This window comes from Falco punctatus, assembly GCF_963210335.1.
Source record: "Falco punctatus genome assembly, chromosome: Z".
NCBI classification, from domain to species: Eukaryota; Metazoa; Chordata; class Aves; order Falconiformes; family Falconidae; genus Falco; species Falco punctatus.
Window position 1 is genome coordinate 78668370 of NC_137586.1, and position 19047 is coordinate 78687416.

At 51.3% G+C, this 19047-nt stretch overlaps 1 protein-coding gene and 1 long non-coding RNA gene across 6 annotated transcripts in view; one reads left to right on the plus strand and one right to left on the minus strand.

Annotated features, from left to right (window-relative positions):
• Positions 1-262: 262 nt before the first annotated feature.
• Positions 263-13135, minus strand: NR2F1 (nuclear receptor subfamily 2 group F member 1). Of its 5 annotated transcripts, XM_080370945.1 has the most exons (5): positions 12311-12770; positions 10109-10223; positions 8699-9226; positions 3440-3627; positions 263-3355 (listed from the first exon to the last, which is right to left on the minus strand). In XM_080370945.1, the coding sequence occupies exons 1-5, from the start codon at positions 12759-12761 to the stop codon at positions 3075-3077; spliced, it is 1563 nt and encodes a 520-aa protein (XP_080227071.1). In that variant the 5' UTR covers positions 12762-12770; the 3' UTR covers positions 263-3074. The 5 variants fall into 5 exon arrangements, with proteins under 5 accessions (XP_080227071.1, XP_080227075.1, XP_080227072.1 ...); XM_080370949.1 differs by having other exon boundaries at positions 3208-3627; positions 12311-12444; XM_080370947.1 differs by lacking the exon at positions 10109-10223 and having other exon boundaries at positions 3215-3355; positions 12311-13135.
• Positions 13136-15086: 1951 nt separating this feature from the next.
• Positions 15087-19047, plus strand: part of LOC308056101 — a 96891-nt gene continuing 92930 nt past the window's right edge. The window contains exon 1 of the long non-coding RNA XR_013924706.1: positions 15087-17102. This is a non-coding gene — a long non-coding RNA (uncharacterized lncRNA). The remainder of the gene's footprint in view (positions 17103-19047) is intronic.

The window sequence follows — 19047 nt, forward strand, 5'->3', positions numbered from 1 at the left end:
GTTGGTTTTAAAGCAGTATATTGCAGGTTACGAACAAGCCAGTAGAAACTTGTGAAGGGACCCCGGCCCCTCTCCACATGAACTTTTTTTTTCTTTTTCTTTCTTTTTTTTTCTGGGTTTTTTTCCCCAACAAATGGCACTCGGTGATGCGATCATACAATATTTTTAGCCGCCGTATGAATGCCCGAGAGGCTGGAGCGTGGCAAAGGAAAACATCCACCGACACAACCACAGACTGGGTAGTTAACACTTCAGAACACGATACCGTCTTATAAGCAAAGTTTAATAAGGGATTGAAACACTTCTTTCTAGGCACATACATGGAAATAAGTGCATCTTGTACACCTCCTCTACACCTGCAAGTTTCTTGGCAATCAGTGGGTTATTATTATTCATAAATATGAAAATTAATTGAAAAATACGTTTCTGACCTACGAAAAAGTTTATCTGTTTTCATCAGTGGGATAACACTGTAATGAATATATTTACATCTCATTGGAAGAAACTGAGACCTGTCTTTCTCTTCTGATATCCCCATTTGTTTGGTTTATTGTGTTTTGTGTAGGTTGTTGGGTTTTTTTTCTTTTTTGCTGTTTTGTTGTGGGTTTTGTGATTTTCTTGCTGTTTTGTTTTTTGTTTTTTTTGTTTGTTTGTTTCTGTTTTTAACTGCTATTCCAGCTGGGTACGCAGTCACCCATCCCACCAAAAAGCAATGCTGAAGAGCTGCTTGCAGCACCTCCCGGGGGTTGAACATCCCTGCTCGCTCCCCGCTGGCAGCCCTGGGGGGCTGCTGGACCCACTCTGCCCGGGGAAGGCGACCAGGGCGAGGAACAAAGCTGTCGCCTATGCAGCGTCCATGCGAGTGAGAAAAGGGAGGGTGTCTGTCTGTCTGTCTGTCTAATTCCCGTCCTTGTGTGTCCAGGTCTGAAATCATCCGTGTCTCCCCCACGACCCCGTCCCCCCGCGTCCCCCCGGCCCAGCACCTATGAATACAGGCTGCTTCTCCATCCTGAAATGGGCTCTACTCCCATAGAGGATCTGCCCGCAATGTTGATTATCCAGCTATAAGTGCCTACTGTATAGAGCTGCTCTCGCCTCGGATCTGCTGCGCCTAGAATATTAAAAACCCCAAGCGGGTTGGATTGAAGGATCTTGTTAATGCAAAAAAAAAAAAAAAAAAAAAAAAAGAGAGAGAGAGAGAGAGAGGGAGAGAGAAGGAGAGTACGGAGGACAGCAAATTAAAAGGAAAACATTGCCCATGACTCCACAAACTAAAAAGCCTGCTTCATCCGGGCTTGTTTGGAGGGCACAGGAGGTGTCAGCGTGAGGGGGGGGAGGGAATGTTATTTTTAAAGATCCAGCTTTATTAATACGTTAAGAAAAAGCTCCCTTGGTAGTATGTGTTCTTACAGCTCCGACTCAGATCCTATAAAACATTAATGCACTGAAAGCTGTTACAGAGATCTGCACCACCAGCTAGAAGCATTGTGAAGCCTTTACCTTCAAAGGAGCTCCATTACAGCAACGATTTTTAATTTTCTTTGCAAAAAAAGACAAACCGAAATGAAGCGGGGCTTTTGGCACAAAGCTCGGGCTCCTGTGTTGGGTGGCCACGGTGTGGGGGGCACAGCCCATGTTTTGTGCGTGGCCATGGCACACCAGCACACGTGAAATGTGCTGTCTCGCCACCCAATGAGCAAGCATCCAGTTGGATTTCTATATTAATGGGCTGGGAATACCCTCCATGCGCAGTGACTGGAGTCAGGAGAAACAGGGAGAGGGATGTTTCAGCTGACAGCAAGCACAAGGCGTGCACGCTGGAGCACATGCCAGGGTCTGTGAGTCCTTGGGGTGGAAAAGAAGAGAGAAGAAGCAAGGACACCCTCCCCAAAAACACCCCACCCCAAGCCCCCAAAAGCAGAAAGCCACCATGCCTGCAACAAGCAGGAGTCATGGCTACAGTATGCCTTCCCACTGTCCGCACAATGACAGTGGCATACGGTGACTTCAATCCATGCACACCATGTCTAAGAGCAAGCAGCAAGGTGTGAACTCATCAGAAACTCCAACTGATGGGAAAAGGTGTCTCAAAAAAGGGGGTAGGCCAGAGTGACAGGCCCATCAGCCTTGGCAGAAAGTGTACTGCGCAGTCCCAGTGAGGTGAGGTCACCTACAGCATCGAGCCGCACCTCCCGCTCCCTCTTCCTAGGCCTCAACAGTTCAGCCCTAAACTTACACAGCCAAGTCAGTTTGGGAACATCACGTGGTTTATGCAACTTGGTTACCCCTCACAAGCATTTTTAAAGTTCTCCCTTTTAACACCAGTACAGGAGTTAAAAATCTAGGGAGATTGTGTTGTGTTGGGGTTTTTTTTTTATGCTTAGCTTTTTTTGTTGTTTTTTTTTGTTTGTTTTTTGGTGAACTGTTGGCATGTTTCAAGCAACAAGACTCATGGGTTGTGGGGTGATAAGTTGAATTTTTTTGCTAAATTCTTTTATTTTTGTTTAAATTCTCACTTCAATTTTAATTCTTGAAGAACAGCTTCGACAACATATATCGCACTCATTATAAGAAGCAAAGGGTTATATCAAAAATTATTAGTATAGAATCACAGGAAACCTGGTTTGGAACCAGAAAAAAATACAAAACAGATATAGATACATAGACACAGGACAATTTTTTTTATAATTATTTGGAAAATGTTATTTTCCCCTAATTCTCGTTTCTTTTTTTTTTCTTTATGCGCATACGATGTTTTAAGTTTTACAAAAAATGAAAATAAAGACTAATATTTTACAAAATGAGTAACAATGCTCGTGGTAAGTGTTTGCGCGTGGAATTTTTTTGTTTGTTTTTTGTTTGTTTGTTTTTCATTCTACACAAGGTTCAGTTCAGTTTCAACGCGTTTTGTTTTGTTTGTTACTGTACAGCATATATCAACAACAGTCCACAATAAATCCTGGAAGATCCAGTATCCCCTTCAGGTTTGATTAATATCCCCTCAATACTCATATTTTTTTTATTTTTATTTTTTTTAATTTTTTTGCTTTTTTTGTCTCTTTTATTATTATTATTTATTTTTTTCCCTCCTCTCCGGGGGGGGAGAGAAAAAAAAAAAGGCAAAAAAAAAAAAGAAAAAAACAAAGCGCGAAACACCACAACCTCCACGGACGCGAGGTCCGTCCTTCTCCCCACCACGGCCACACCTCTGCTCCTACTCGGCCCTTTCTTTTGTTCAGTGTCCGCCTCCCGGGCCCCCCCGCACCCCGACTGCCCCTCGGTGCGAGCGTTCCCGCTCCCGCCGCCGCCGCTCCGCCGCGTCTCTGCCGGGGGTGCGGGCCGGGCTCTAGGAGCACTGGATGGACATGTAAGGCCAGTTGAAGCTGCTCCCCGACAGTAGCATATCCCTGATGAGGGTTTCGATGGGGGTTTTACCTACCAAGCGGACGAAGAAGAGCTGCTCGATGACGGAGGAGGAGACGGTGCGCAGGGAGGGCAGCCGCAGCAGCAGCTTCCCGAAGCGGCTGGGTTGGTTGGGGTACTGGCTCCTCACGTACTCCTCCAGCGCGCACTGGGACTTCTCCTGCAGGCTTTCGATGTGGGCCGCATCCGACAGGCCGCAGGCGTCTGCCCGCCGCACCGCGCCCGCGGAGGCAGCCGCGGATCGGCGGCGGGGGGGGGGGAGAGGAGGAGGAGGAGGAGGAGGAGGAGGAGGAGGAGGAGGAGGAGGAGGAGGAGGAGGAGGAGGAGGAGGAGGAAGAGGAGGAGGAGGAGGAGGAGGAGGAGGAGGAAGGGGGGGAGACGGTTAGTGGCGGGGAAGCGCACGGGGAAGCGCCGCCGGGATGGGGGGACACCCCCAAAGGCGCAGCCCCCCATCCCGTCCCGTCCCGTCCCATCCCACCCCATCCCGCACCGCCGCCGCCTCGCCGCCCTCGTGGGTGTTTCTCCACGGGGGATGAGGTGGGGTCCCCGCACCCCCATCACACACAGACACGCACACACAGAGACACACACCACCACCACACACCCCCCAGCACCCCCGGACACTCCGCGCCGGCGAGCGCGGTCCCGGCTCCAGGGAGCCCTGCAGCGGGTTGCTGGAAAGCGGGACCAGCCCCCGGTGAATAACACCGAGGGGAGGGAGGGGAAAGGAGGGTACTGGGCAAAATACTACCACTAACAACAACAACAACAACAACAATAATAATAATAATAATAAAGATAAAAAGCACAGGCGCGCACACGCAGAGGGAGGCAGAGGGAGTTTGTTGACATGGCTGCACATCAGAGGGAGGCAGCGGCTGTGACCTGCGGCGGCTGGCAGGGAGCCGGCCGGGGGATGCCGGGGAGAGAGGGGGTCCCCCCTGTTCCTGCCCCGCCGGCAGCCCATCGCAAATTAGCTACATCTTTGAGGGCTGTTCGGTAAATCCGGCGGAAAACAGGCTGGGTTAGTCCGGGCTTGCGCTGAGCCGGCGCCTGCAGCCCCCAGACACAAAGCTGAGGAGGGCTGCAGCGAGTGAGCCTTGCCTAAATGTGGCCTGGGAGACTCGCCCCCACCCCCACCCCGCTCCATAGGTCCCTATGGCACGTATACAGCCAGGAACCTACCCCTAGCTCCTCTCAGAACGATACGACCTGGGCAAACGCGTACTAACCCGAGCGCAGAAACCCTTCATATCCTTGCATCTGTACCTATAGACGTTATTCCACGCATAGGTACGCGCAGGGAGGTAACAGATGCATCTGTGCGTTTACATGCACACGCGCATCCTATCTCTCTGAAGGCAGAGCCAAAACCGGGGGATAATTTTGCACCGGCTCCTTGCTGAAGGACTTCCTCAGGAGGCTACGGTCGGGAAAAAGTGGTGGGTATGCCCGGATGGTTGAAACCATCCACATTGTTGTGGAGATTAATAATAAATATTTAAAAAAAAAAACAAACAACAACAAACAAACCAAAACCAAAACTACATCACGATCAGAGGGAGGCAGTCAGCTAGCAGTGCAGTTTAACATAGATCAAAGCCAGACTTTGCTAATATATAGATCCGTATATGAAATAATGCATGTTAATGGCCCCCAAAAGGACATTACAAAATTGTGAATGTAGAGTTATGACCCTGGCAAGACACAACAAATTATTCAAAGCCAAAAAAAAAAAAAAAAAAAAAAAAGAAAGAAAAAAAAAAAGAAAGAAAAGAAAAAAAAAATCTGTCGCAACTGCATTTTTTAAGTTTAAGTCTTCTCATATCAAGAACTGGCTTTACAAAGATTTCTGAACACCTTCATCTACAATACTATGGCCTCGAGCAAAAATACAAATAAAACAAGCCATAATTCAGGAACTTCTGAGGAGGAGAACCTTTGACCTGCGCTGCGGACTTGGCATCCCTCAGATATACAATTATCTGAGCTAGTCTGCTCTGCTAATCCATACTGTACCTTTCATGCAATGATATTTTGCAACATCTGAAGCACCAAGTTACAACATATATATCTATCAAAAGCTCAGGCCTGTTCTTGTTTGCAATATATATCAAAACCACAGGCCTGTTCATATGTTGATTGCCACCAATCACACTCCATATTTACATATATCTTGCTATTTTACATGCATTATCTGCCCATTATGCATTAAGATCCTATTCAACTTCCAAACAATGCAATATGAAAGGGTCTTACTGACACCCTAGCAGGGCTTTTTTCTTTATGACCCATATGTCATACCCTTAAGGTTAGTAAAATATTTATCAGATATTTACGATAAGTGCACCTATAACTGCAGGTCACTGGACAATGCAGACAGGGAAGTTGCTGGCTAGAAGGGCGGCAGCCTGCGGAGGCGAGGGGTGGGGGTGGGGGTGTTTAAGAAAAATACGCCTTGGTTTTTGCCTTAGACCCCCTAACACTCAGGATTTTCTCATGCCGATAATATCTATTGAGCTTTAATTATTTAAAATGGCCTGGCATATGCCTTTACTCGGGTTTTATTCCACATCCTTAAAGGTGGCGGTGGGAAGGCTTAATTCTCCCCTCAGAATGGGATTAAAAATAATAGTAATTAAGGGATGCACAGCTCGATTAGATTACAGAGTCCAGAGAGGTGCAATCCATGGGAGAAATAATGCAATCCGTGTTTACTGGAGGTGAATTATTATTCCATCTCAGAAAGTGGGCTAATGTGAAAATCCTGTGTGCGCCTCACTTTTTTATATGGCAGTGTGTCAATAAAGGAAAGCTCTATATTTCTTCCTGCAGTCTATGGAAAAGAAATTATGTAAATAAATAACCATTACTGTTCAGCACACTCCAGCCTTCCCCTTTGTAGTGGCGGGAATGTATTTCATGTTGCGCGTTCAGAAGAGTTTAGTGTTGAGAAAATATAGATGTAATCAGCTGGCATCTAACTAGAAATCAAAGTTCTTATTGCGCTGCAAATAGATTTATTGGATTTATGTTATCTGGCTCGGTCCTTTCCTGGAAACGTTTATTTATGATGAGGAAAAGCTAGGTGCAGAAATTAATAACTCTATAAAGTTTGGAGTTTTTTTTGGCGGGGGGGCAGGGGGCAGAGGAAGGGGTGGGGGAAAAAGAGACAAGAAAGGAGCAGGTTTTGGGTCACGACCCAGTCGTTGGATGGTGTCCAGAATTTTACGGATTAAATACATGCTATCTGTAGCTCGAATGTAAAAACCACAACAGGAGAAACCCATGCCAGCTTTAAATACTTAGTCCTCAGTGAAGTACTTTGGACAATATGCCTAAAAATGTCTTTTCCATCAGTCAAAGTTTGTTTAAAAGTTGGATGACTTTGAGAAAGGCTTCCCATGAATTCCCCTCTGGCTAAGCAATCAAAACAAGTTTAGTGAAAAGTGGAAATGTGCGAATGGGGGTGAGGGGTAGATTACTCCTGACAGCTGTATTTCCATTTTCTGAGATACCCCGTGCGATCCTGCTCCAAAATAATATTATTGTTGCCTCCCTGAACCCCATTCATGCTCTACTCCATTGTGGGAAGGGGCTTCTCCCCTTGCAAACGTTTGGTTATGATTACATTTGTTTTTAATATATGTAAATGAAGGGCTCCTCTAAAGCCACTAACCACATTTCTCGCCAAGGTCGATTGTGTGGGGAAGGTAATGGGGGGGGGGGGGGGGAGATGGGGGCAGGGGGAAGAGAGAAAGAGAGAAAAAAAATACACCACCACCACGAAACATGCCCTCATCTGGGGCAATCTCCTTCTTGGGGCCTTTGGTGAGTGTAAGGGCTGAGGCATAGGCCAGCCCCCCTCTGCTTGGGAAGAATGTCTCAAAGTTGGGACTAACACACACACACACACCAAAAAAAAAAAAAAAAAAATCAAAAAACGCGGGTTCTCTCCGACTGTCCCTGTGTATTGATGAGCACCCTGAAATGAATGGGAAGGGAAAGTCTGGGAGTCTGCAGGCAGGCTGCGGAGTTAAATCAGCCTGACAAATGCCGGCAGGTCTCTTTGTCACTTTTGAAAAACATGTTTCCATCAAGAAGACTTATTAAGATAAAATACATTAAAATGTCGGGCTGGCTATTCAGTAAATCTTCCATTTGTTTTAAGATCTGCACTTTATCCTTTGCAAAGAAATATTCCCTCCAACACTGCGAGACTGCATTTGCACTGAAAGTAAAAGGGGGCAGTCACAGTACACGTCTCCGACCACCCTGCATACAAATTAGATACTCCTGTCTAAATAAATTATCTGATGTTCAAATCGATATTAATACTACATTTGCTACATTACAATATTGTGCAAATTTAGGAGTCATTTTAATACAATGTAAATACTATTTTTCATGCATGAAAGGCAACAAATATTGATGGATTATAAACTGCTTACTGTTAAACAAGGCCTTTGAACGATTTGCCATCTTTGTTCAGGAATGCTTTTAATTTTGCCTCGGCCTAGTTGTAAGCCAGATTTATCGGAGCTGTTTAGTTATCGCTAACCGGGAGGACCGGTTTGGAAAAGGTGTGGGGGGGAGAAACCGGGACAAGCAAGGAACAAGGGGAAGGTTGGGGGTGGGGGGTGGGGGGTGGTAAAAAAATAAAAGGAAAAACAAACAAGCAGAAAAAGTGGCAATTAGCCCCATCGTGGCGATAATTAGAATAATAATTAAAAAATGACACTGCCAGGCCTCTTATCTTGCCTTGTTTCCATTTCCTATATTTCCTCCACATCGTTTCCCTTTGATGTTTATAAATTTTTCCCTCGCAGGTTACAATAATAGAAGACGTATTATATTCTTATAGGCTACGACCAGAGCACTTCAAAGGCGACGCTAATGCACTTTCCCGCTAGTTAATTCGAACCATCTATCACAGGGAAAAATTGTTAACATGCATGTTTCCACCGCCTCCACTTAATTCGATTTTTTTTTTAAGGGTTTTGGCTTTTTTTGGGGGGTGGTGGTGGGAGGGAGGGGAGTGTGTTAAAATGACAACATCGTGGGCCTGAGGGGGAGGCTGATCCCGGGGCCAGGGCGCACCCCATCGGGCCCTACACTACTTCGGCCTTCCCCCTGTTCTCTTCACCAAAAATTAAATTTTAGATCATTTTTTTCCTAATTTTTCCGCCATTGTGGGATATTTTGTTGTCTTGTTTGCACGGCGCAACCCCACTCCCCACTCCATCCCCCCCCCCCCCCCCGCCCGCCTTCTCACCTGAGGTGAAGAGGACGATGGCTTTCAGGCAGCTGTACTCGGCCGAATCGACGTGCAGTGCCTTCAGCTTCTCCACCTGCTCCTGGAAGATGCGGATGTGGTCCATGAAGGCGACGACGCGGTCGGCCGACATGGGGGATGCGTGGAGGCCGGCGGCGGCCAGAAGAGGGGCCACATGGAGAGGCATGGAGCACTGGGCAGCGTTGAGGACGAAGAGCTCGCTCCAGGTGAGCCGCAGCAAGGCCACCTGGTCGGTGATCTGCAGGTCGGGGAAGAAGGGGATGTTGCGGGCCCACTCGACGGCGCTGAAGAGCAGGCGGGCGGCCAGCTCGCAGATGTTCTCGATGCCCATGATGTTGTTGGGCTGCATGCACTGGCTGCCGTAGCGGGAGGTGGGGTAGGGCTCGGCCCGCAGCAGTAGGGAGATGTATCCCGAGAGATAGCAGTGCCCGTTCAGGGGGTCGCCGTTGGTCAGGGCATACTGGCCGGGGTTGGGCTGGGTGGGCGGCATCCTTCCTCGCTGAACCGCTGACAAAAAGAAGGAGAGAAGGAGAGGAAATGTGCATCCAGGAGGCTCCCAGGCATCGCCCCGGCGGCGCTGCCAGCCAGCCGGAGACAATGCCGGGCTTCTTCCCCCCCACCCCCCCACCACCCCCCCCCCGCCTCGCCCCCGGCACACGCACAGGCACGGACAGACAGAGGCATGCGGAGCCGGGCAGCTGCAGCCGACCTGCATCGCCCCCCCCGCCCGGCCCCGGCCCCGGCATCGGCCCCGGCCCCGACCCCTGCTCAGGCAGACCCAGCCCAGCGGCAGCCAAGCAGCCCCCCCCCCCCAGCCCCCAATGCAGACAGGCTTCACAAAATAAACACAGATTAAAAAAAAAGAAAGAAGGCGAAAAAAAAAAAGCCAAGGCAAACAAGACAAATCCACACACAACCCCCCCACCCCCACCCCGGCCCCCCTCCCCTTTCGCAACAAAAGGCAGCCCCGCACGTAAAAAAAAAAAAATTAAAATCAAAGAAATCCTCCGGGTGGTGAGAAAGTGGGGTTAAAAATCACAGCCAGCTGTTAAAAATATAGCCAAGCTCTGTTGTGGATCCCAGCCGACTGCCCTGGTAGCACTGAGATTTATAAGTGAACTGCTGTGTTGCTTTTTAAAATAAAATAAAACAAAATAATTCATAAAAACAAATGCGTCCATATCCTCCAAAAATACCGCGTCGTCACCCTTCGAGCTGGAACAGGTCGCAGCCCCCCAGCTCCCCACTGCTAACTTTATTACACAGAACCAGCTTTCCACAGAAGACCCCCCCTCCCCCGCCCAGCAAAGTTCTGCCTGCTAAAAGGAAAAGAAAGATTAAATATTATCAAGGGAAGGGGGGAAATAAAACAAAAAGGTCCGAACTTACAATAGCCAAACATTCGTGGAAAAAAAAGGGGACGGTGTAATTAATATCTTTGGTGCGCTGTTGCCACTGCAAAAGCCTGCAGTCAGCGTTGCACAGTGAATGCACAAGCTTGCAACTGCAAAAACACTGGATTCATTAACCATCTCCACACAGAGCGTAAGCATGCCTCGAGTCCCGAAAGCTGACCAAAGTTGGTTTGTTTTTTTTTTTTTTTTTTTTTTTTTTTTTTTTTAGTGTGTGCGTGTGTTTTACTCCATCAGTGCCAGCATTTGCAGCCGCATGCCATGTAAACAAAGGTAACTTCAGGGGAAGATACGGCTACTCAGGCTTGTTCCCTGCACACACAGACACGCACACGCACACCCGCACACACTTGCTGGCACGCACACGAACACTCAAATCACTCATCTTTCCGGCGTGCCACATTTTCTCAACTTTCTCTTTTCCTCCCCACCGAGCTCTCCTCGCCTCCCGGGCCAGACCTCTCTCCTCCTGCCCTCCAGCCCACCTCTCCCTCTTCAATCTGCTTGTAAACTTGGCAGTTATTTTTCAATTAACTGCGAGCACAATTCTAACTTGGGGTTGTTTTTTATTTTTTCCTCCTCCTTCCTTTTTTTTTTTTTTTTTTTAATCCCCCCCCCGCCCCCGACGCCTACCAACAGCCCCTGAAGCTACCAATGAAGTCGTCATATTTGCGAGCTCTTTCAGATCTGGAGCAGCTTCATTCCTTTTCTTGTGGCATATAAAATATAATTTTAAAACCAATTAAGGCAGTAGTAATCCCCGCTCCGCAAAATTGACTGTTTCACTGATGTGACTCTAAGACATCTTTAACGACAGTCACAGGGTAAACTTTAACTGTAAACCGAGCAAATACATTTCGAGGAGAAAGGAGGGCAGGAAATCTTCCTACGCGAGAATGAGCCTGAACGCAAGGAAACCCACAGAGACTTATGGAAAGGAGGAGGAAAAAAAATAATAAATAAATAGCAGAGCAGTTGGAAATGCTGAGGAGCCCGCTGCCAGATGCAGGCTGCGGGTTCTGCTAAAATGAGAAGAACCGGTAAATAGGTTATAAATCGCGATTTGTATGCAGGCTTTAAGGAGAGGGTGGAGTTTGATGAAGAAATAAAATGAGCAGCGTGCTATAAAAAAAAAAAAAAAAAAGAAAAGAAAAGAAAAGAAGAGAAAAGAAATGACAGAAGTACAGAAACCCGGTTCAGTCACAAACTTTCCTTTGGACGCATGGAGTGAAAACAAGGCCAAATCTCGCACAGAAGCACACTCCGGGGCACCGGGAAGCACAGGGAAGCGGAGATACAGAAGCACATTTCCCCCTCTTTTTTTCCCCTTTCCTCTTTTTCACCCCCTTTTCCTCTTTTCTTCCCTACTTACAGGTCTTTCATCTTTCTTTCGGGAAAAATGAGGCTGGGAAATGGATCTACCGAGAAGTGTTGCGGGTTTAAAAAGAAATGATGGGGCGGAAGGGGGGGTGGGGGGGAAGGAAGCTGAATGGAAGCACATCTCGTACGGGAGAGAGATGTATCTCCCCCCACCCCCCGGTCTCATGCCAACAATAGACAAAACCACATCCAAACACACACACACACACACGCACACGCGCGCACACACACACAGACACCGACACACGCGCACACACACGCGCGCGCGCGCGCGCGCGCGGGAGCAGAGGTAGCGGCTAAATGATAAATATTTAGCGAGCGATCGTAATAATAATAAATTCTCGGCACAATGAGCGGGGAAGGGGCTAGCGCGGCGGTGCCGGGGAAGGGGGTGGGGAGGAGCGGGAGGAGGGCAGGAGGCACAAACCGAAAAAGCAAAAAAGAAAACACCACCAACCACCATCCACAATAACAACAAAACCTGGCGCAAAGCTGCCAGATGGAGTGCAGGCAGAGGGAGAGATTGACATGTGCATGGAAAGATAGAGAGACCTAGATCGCCACGCAGAGCCATAGATGTGTGTGTGTGTATATATATATATGTGTGCGTATATATATATATATATGTATATGCACGCCGCGCGTGTGCGCGCGTGTATATATCTCTGTATACGCGCATAGGTGCGCGTGTGTGCGCGTATGCACAGGCAGACACACACAGACGGAGAGCCCTCGCACACGCACGCCTGCACAGCCGCGGGGAGAGGGAGCGATAGCATAGTAGGGAAGAAATATTCACCTTCCCGCCTCATGCCCACTTTGAGGCACTTCTTGAGGCGGCAGTACTGGCACTGGTTGCGGTGGTGCTGGTCGATGGGACAGTTCCTGTTGGCGCGGCATGTGTAAGTTAAGTTCCTGCGGACGCTCCTCTTGAAGAAACTTTTGCAGCCCTCGCAGGTGAACTGGCCGTAGTGCTTGCCGCTGGACTTGTCCCCGCACACCACGCACTCGATGTGCTGCTGGCTCTGCCCCGAGCCCTGCTGGCCCGCTCCCTTGTCCCCGGCCGTGCCCGGCGTGGAGGGGGGTCCCGGCTGGCTGGGGGTCTGCGGGGTGTGCGGGGCGGCCGAGCCCCCCTGCTGCTGGGGCGGCTGCTCCCGGGCCGGCTGCGCCGCGGCGGGGTTGGGGCCGCTCGGGGTGCCCCCGGCCACGTCTTCCTGCGGATCTCGCCAGCTGCTAACTACCATTGCCATATCTCGGGCCCAAAAAAGTGCTGGGGAGCGGCGCGTCTCGCTGCGGGCTGCCGGGGAGAGAGGCGGGGGGCGGGGGGGAGGCGGCCGGCCGGGCGCCGGGGGCGAGCGGGGAGCGAGGGGACCCTGCCTGCCGCCTGCCTCCGCCTCGGCTGCCGCCGCCGCCGCTGCCCTGCTGCCGCCGCTGCTGCCGGCTGGAGCCGCTCCTGCCGTTTTCTTTATTTTATTTATTTTTCGCCGCGAGCCCCCCTCCTCTCGCTCGCGCCCTCGCTATTTTTTTTTTTTTTTTAGGGAGGGGGAGGGGGCGACGGAAGATTTTCTCCCTCTCTCTCCCCTCTCTCTCTCCCTCCCTCCCTCTCTCTCTCTTTTTTTCCCTTTCCTCTTCCTCCCTTCCCTTTCCCTTTCCTTCCCTTCCCTTTCCTGCGCTCCCCCCCCCTCTTTAAAATACCCCCGCCTGGCCGCTTCCCCCCTCTGCTCCCGCTCTCCCCGGCTCTCGCCGCCTCTCCTCGCCCTCCCCCCCCCCCGCCGCCACTTCAAGTTGCAAAATCAGAAACGGCAAACAAGGCTGTCGGGAGAGGCATTCAGGAGAGTAACACGCCGGACACGCACACGCAGGCAGACACGCGCGCACACGCCCGGCACACGGCTCCCCACTCGCGCACACGCACACACGCACGGGCACAGGCACACGCGGTCCGGGCGCTACGAGCGCGGAGGATGTGCAGGCATAGAGGAAGCCGCGGCGCCGCCGAGGAGGAGGAGGAGGAGGAGGAGGAGGAGGAGGAGGAGGAGGGGAAGGAAGAGGAGGAGGAGGAGGAGGAGGTGGAGGAGGAGGAGGAGGAGGAGGAGGAGGAGGAGGAGGAGGAGGAGGAGGAGGAGGAGGTCGCCGCTCGCCGCTCGCCGCCGCCGGGGCCCGGCCGCCGCCGCTCCCGCGGAGGCTGCTCCCGCTGCCGCTGCCGCTGCAGCCGCCGGTGCCGGTGCCGGTGCCGGTGCGGGCTCTCGGGGAGGCGGGAGGTGCAGAAAGGAGCCGTCCGCCGGCGATCAGAGCATGGAGGTGTCCGGGGGCCAGGTCCAGGGCAGGGCGCCGTCAGCCATTCAGGGCGGCGGAGCCGGGGAGCGCGGCGGAGGCGGGCGGGGAGCTGAGGCAGTTTGATCTCCTGTCGCGGCGGCGGAGGAGGAGGAGGAGGAGGTTGCCGGTCGCTGCTCTTTCTCTCCCGAGCTGCTCTCTCTCGCTCTCTGTCTCTCTCGCTCGCTCGCGCTCTCTCTCGCCTTTTTTTTTTTTTTAAAAAAAAAGAGGAAAAAAATTCGCAAAAAAAAAAAAATCGGATGTGACTAAATTCGCAGAGGAGACGAATTCACGGCGAAGTGTAAAAATAGAGAACGGGAATAATAATGACACGCGCAGGAAAAAGAGAGATCCAAAGTAGGTCGGGTAAATAAATCCTCTTCTTTTCCTCTTTCTTGCCCCTTCCTTCTTCTTCTCCTGTGAGAGCGCACGATGCCGGTTGCGAGGAAAAGAAAAAAAAAATCGGTGGAAATCGCCCCCAAAAAGGTTCTTTTTTTTTTGTTTGTTTGCCTAAAAAAAGTATTTCGGGTAAAAACTCATCAGCCAGAAGAGAAGCCCTCCCCCAAAATAAAAAAATATGCAAGAATGGTCAAAATAATAACGGTATTAAGATGTGAACGCGTTCTCTCTCTCTCTCTCCGGACTTTTTTTTTTCCCCCTGTCTCTCTCTCTCTGCTTTTCCCCCCTTTTTCTTTCTTTCCGAGATTTTTTTTTTTTTTTAGTTTCACCTCTCTCTTCTTCTCTTCTCCTGCAGGAATGAAGCGAAAGACACAAGGAGGAAGGGTGGAAAAAAGAAGAAAAGGAAGGAGAAGAGGGAGATGAAGGGGGGGGGGGGGGAAGCACACAACTAATAGAATATGCAAGAAAGGGGAAGAGAGAGAGAGGGGGGGAGAGAGAGGGAGAGAGAGAGAGAGAGACCCAAAAAATGAATGCGTTTAAACGGGAAGCCTAGCAGAGCAATGTTTCCGAAAGGGGGATCTGCGCGAATGTCTGTATATAGTGAACTTTGACACTACTATTGAAACTGACACGTTTCTATGGAGATCGCTGCCTTATATGGAGCTCGTGTCAAGGAGCCAAGAGAAGGGCTGCTGGCAACTGATAATCAAAGGCGACTGACTGGTCAGAGCCCTGAATTGGGGGGAGAGAAAATGGGAGGCTAAGGTTAGCCAAGCCTCCTTCACTCCATTGGTTACCCCCCCATCGCTTTTTTTTTTCTAACCACCCCCCCCCTTTTTTTTTTTTTTTTTTTTTTTTTTTTTTTTTTTTTAATTCTCCGCTACCTACTGACTGGGATGGGGAAGGGAGGGGAGGAGAGAGAGAGGGGGGAGGGAGGGAGGGAGGGTAGAGGGAGGGAGGGAGAGGGGATTCTTCTGACAAGCACAATTTACATTGAGATCGCCCTGCGCTGCTATTTACTTTGAGACCTGATTAGTATGGGTCGTCTACGGTCTCTCTCTCTCCCCCTCTCACACACACCCCAACACACACATCGGCAGAGGAGGATGCATTGCGATAGGCGGAAAGGGGGAATTAAAAGGGGACGATGTGGGCTCTCCGCGAAAAGTTGGTGCTTTTTTATTCCTTTCTTTCCGCCCCCCCCCTTCCTTCCCCTTTTTTCTCCCCTCCGCGTCTGAAATCGGGATTTCTCCCTTGCTTTCCGATCGCAAAAGCCACGCCAGAGGTTTTAACGATGGAGAAGAAAACACTCGCTGCACGGAGAAGAGTGCGTGCGTGTGCGCGCACCCTTGCACACTCACACACGCGGCCGCGCACACGCGTACATCCCCGCGCGCTCCCATCCCACTTTGGGCTATTTCTGCCTCCCGTCCCTCACCCCTCATTCGTCACCTAACGCGGCCACCCTCCTCCCACCTCACCGCGCTTCTCTCGCGGAAAATCACGCATCCCCCTCCCCTTCTATGTTTTTTTTTTTTTGGGGGGGGAAGGAGTCAGAACAGCCTTTAGCGCAACGCCCCCACCCCCCCAGGGGACACCCCCCCCCCCCTTTTTTCCCCCCGTTTCTCCCCAAAAGTGAGTTGCTCCGCGCTGGTGACGGAGATGCGCGGGGGGGCGGTGGCTCCGCTCCGCTCCCCTCCGCTCCTCTCCGCGGCCCGGCCCCGGCCCCGGCGGCGCGGCGCGGGAATCGCTGGCGCCGGCTGCCATCTAGTGGGCACCGAGCCGCCGGCCCGGGGGAGCCGGGGGGGCCGGGGAGGGGGGGGGCGCCGCGCCTGTCTGCGGCCTTTCACACACCCCTTCTTTTCTTTTTTTTACTTCCCCCCCCCCATTTTCCTTTTTGATTTTTAATAGAAAACTGCGCTGAAGAGAAGAACCCTCTTCTTTCCAGTTTCTGTCTCTCCTCTCTCAGAAGCCTTCCCGGCAACCTCCCTCTTCTGCCAGAGGTCTGAAATTCGCTTTGGGTCGAAAGATTGCGGGTGACAAAGAAGAAACAAACTGTAAAAAAAAAAACAACCACCCACACTAAAACACACACACACACCGCCCCCCCCAAGTCGACACCCTACCCTTCTCTTAGCTCCCATAAAAGTTTATAATCAGATTGGAAGCTAGGAGAAAAAAACTGCCGGGGAGAAAAGGGGTGAAATATATGACATAAGTTTTATTGTTATTTTTTGTAAAGAGATGTTGCTTTCATTAAAAACAAACAAACAGAAAAACCTCCTTCAACTCTGATGTATCGTGATCACATTTTCTTTTCTTTTTTTTTTTTTTTTTTTCCCTCCCCCTTCTTTCCCTGTCAGCTCTGAAATCTGAGGCTGGGAGCCGGCGGGAGAGGAGAATCCTTCATCATTTCTGAGATCAGAATAAACGCCTGATTTTGTCCCGAAATAATGAAGAGATTTTCAATGAGTCCCTTGGCCAAGCCGTCTCTATTGTATAATGCATTGATAAAAAGGATGTTATTGACTATGCAACAGTAGGCTCCTTTCCTCTCTCTCCCTCTTTCCAAATAAACTCTCGGTCCTGTCTCTTGGTCAGTGAAAAGGTGAAACGAATAAGATTAAATCGGACAAAAAAAGCAAGCTCGGTATGTATATCATCTAGATTTTACTCCCCAGACTGTGAAGAGACAGGGAGTAAAAGAGGCAGAGCAAGGCACGGAGAGAGAGGGGGAGAGAGAGAGAGAGAGACAGAGACAGAGACACAGACACAGAGGCAGAAAGCCTGAGAGAAGGTGGACGGACCCAGCAGCCGCAGCCCGGCTCCTCCCGGACCAGGCGCCCCGCCGCCGGCCCCGGCTCTCCGGGCCACCCCAGGCAAGTCGCCGCGTCCCTCCTCGGGGTTTCGGGGCGGAGGGAGGGGAGCGGGGCCGCGGCACTTGGCGGGGACACCTTCCTCAACCCCACCCCGGGCTGCCCCCCCCCCCTCACACCCGGCGTCTTGTTCTTTGGGCATCCCGTTATTTGGGCGGAGGGAGAGGCGCCGAGACCTCACTTTGCCCCGAGACACCCCCCCCCCCCCCCGCCTTTCTTCTTTCCCCCTATAGAAACGCGTGTTATTTCCACTGCAAGCGCCCCCCATCCCTCCGGCTGAGATAACACGCGTGTCTCCGGGAGCTGACCCCCGCGGGCAGCGCAGGCACCGACCCCACGCCAAGCACAACTCCCGGCGCTAGCAGCAGCCGCAGGGCGCCGGGGTGGGGAAGCGCGAGCATCCCCACGCTCCTCTCTTTCACCTGCTCTGCTTGTTACTTGATCACCTAATGCAAAGATCGATGGCAGCCTGTTTATCTGGGTGATAGTGTCAACAGATTAAAAGGGCAGCAATCAGATGCTTCCCAGCCGGGCTGTGGGCGCAACCGCAATCAGGAAAAAGCACAAACCCGCTCAGATTGCGCTGGTCTGGGTGTCGGGGGGTGTGCGGCGGGGAGGTATTTTCTCCCGTCGCCTGGCTGTAAGCGCTCGGCGGTTTGCATTTGCTGCGTGCGGTGGGGAAGTGACTATTAAGTGCGGGTTTAAATAAATAAAAAAAAAAAAGCCGATGCATGAAGGACCGGTGAAGTTTGCGGGAGTCCCGGGGAAAATCCCGTCTGCGGCGTGCTGCGGTTGTGCACAGCCCGGGGAGGGAGCCGGGACGAAGGGCATCCATCAATGAGAGTAGCCTCATACCTCAGCTGACCAGGTTAAAGCACAGTTCAATCGACGGGAGGCATTTCCTCTCCCCGGCAAATTACAGGGACACTTAGAAATGGTCACAACTCACATTTAATTGGGAAATGAGCTTTGATTGCTTTTTAACCTGTGCGGATCTGGAATGAGTAGAGGAGACAGCATTGGGGACTTGCTCAGAATTTTTCCCTCAGTCGCCCCAGATCCCACTTTCCTCAGGCCGGTGTCCAGGCTGGGATCTGAAGGTGGCAGAGTTTTAGGGTCTGGGTTCCCCCCTTCCCCCGTCTTTTTTTCTTGTTTTCCCCCTCCCCTTTCCGTGCCTGCCTTTCTCCCCCTGCCCCGGTGTAACCCAACCCGGGACGTCGCTGGCTCCTCTCTCCTCTGCAGCCCTCTCATCCCCACCGGAAGGGAAAAGTTCCTCTGGAGATTAGTGGTGGCAACTTCTACACGCTATTTCTGGTGGGGAGGGAGGCGTGTGTGTGTGTAGAGTATAATATAACCCCCAATTGATGATATTATTATAATCATTACTATTATTTTGCAAGTGGCCGGGCTGCATGTAAGCTGGGGCTGAGATCCCGTAGCCTGCGTTTTCCAAAACAAACGTTAAAATACCTGCTTCAACTGCCAAGCTCCACAAGGCACTGTGTGTGTGTATATATATATATATATACTCACACACGCGCGGACGTACATATATATGTGTGTGTATATATATATATATGCGCATACGCACGTAGGGAGCGGGCAGACAGAGGACAATAAACGCGCAGGCTGCTGTCATGGGGCAGCGAGGAGCTCTGACGTGCAGAAATGTCCCTGTCGCTCCCAATTTCAGCATTTTTAGCCGCCCCCCCTCTGACCGGCGCGCAGCTTCGGGCCGGGACGCTGCAAAACCCGAGGGTCGCGTCGGGGATGTCACTGTGTCCCCTCCTCCCCGGGTAAGCCCCTCGGTGGGAGCCGTCGGGGCGGCCTCTTTCCCGGGCCGGGCTGGTTGTAAGCGGGATGTGACCAGTCACACCGGGAACCCCCCAGCCTCATCGTGTGTGCCGGCACTGCTGTCCCCCGGGGGCCCCGCAGCCGGGCGGGGGGC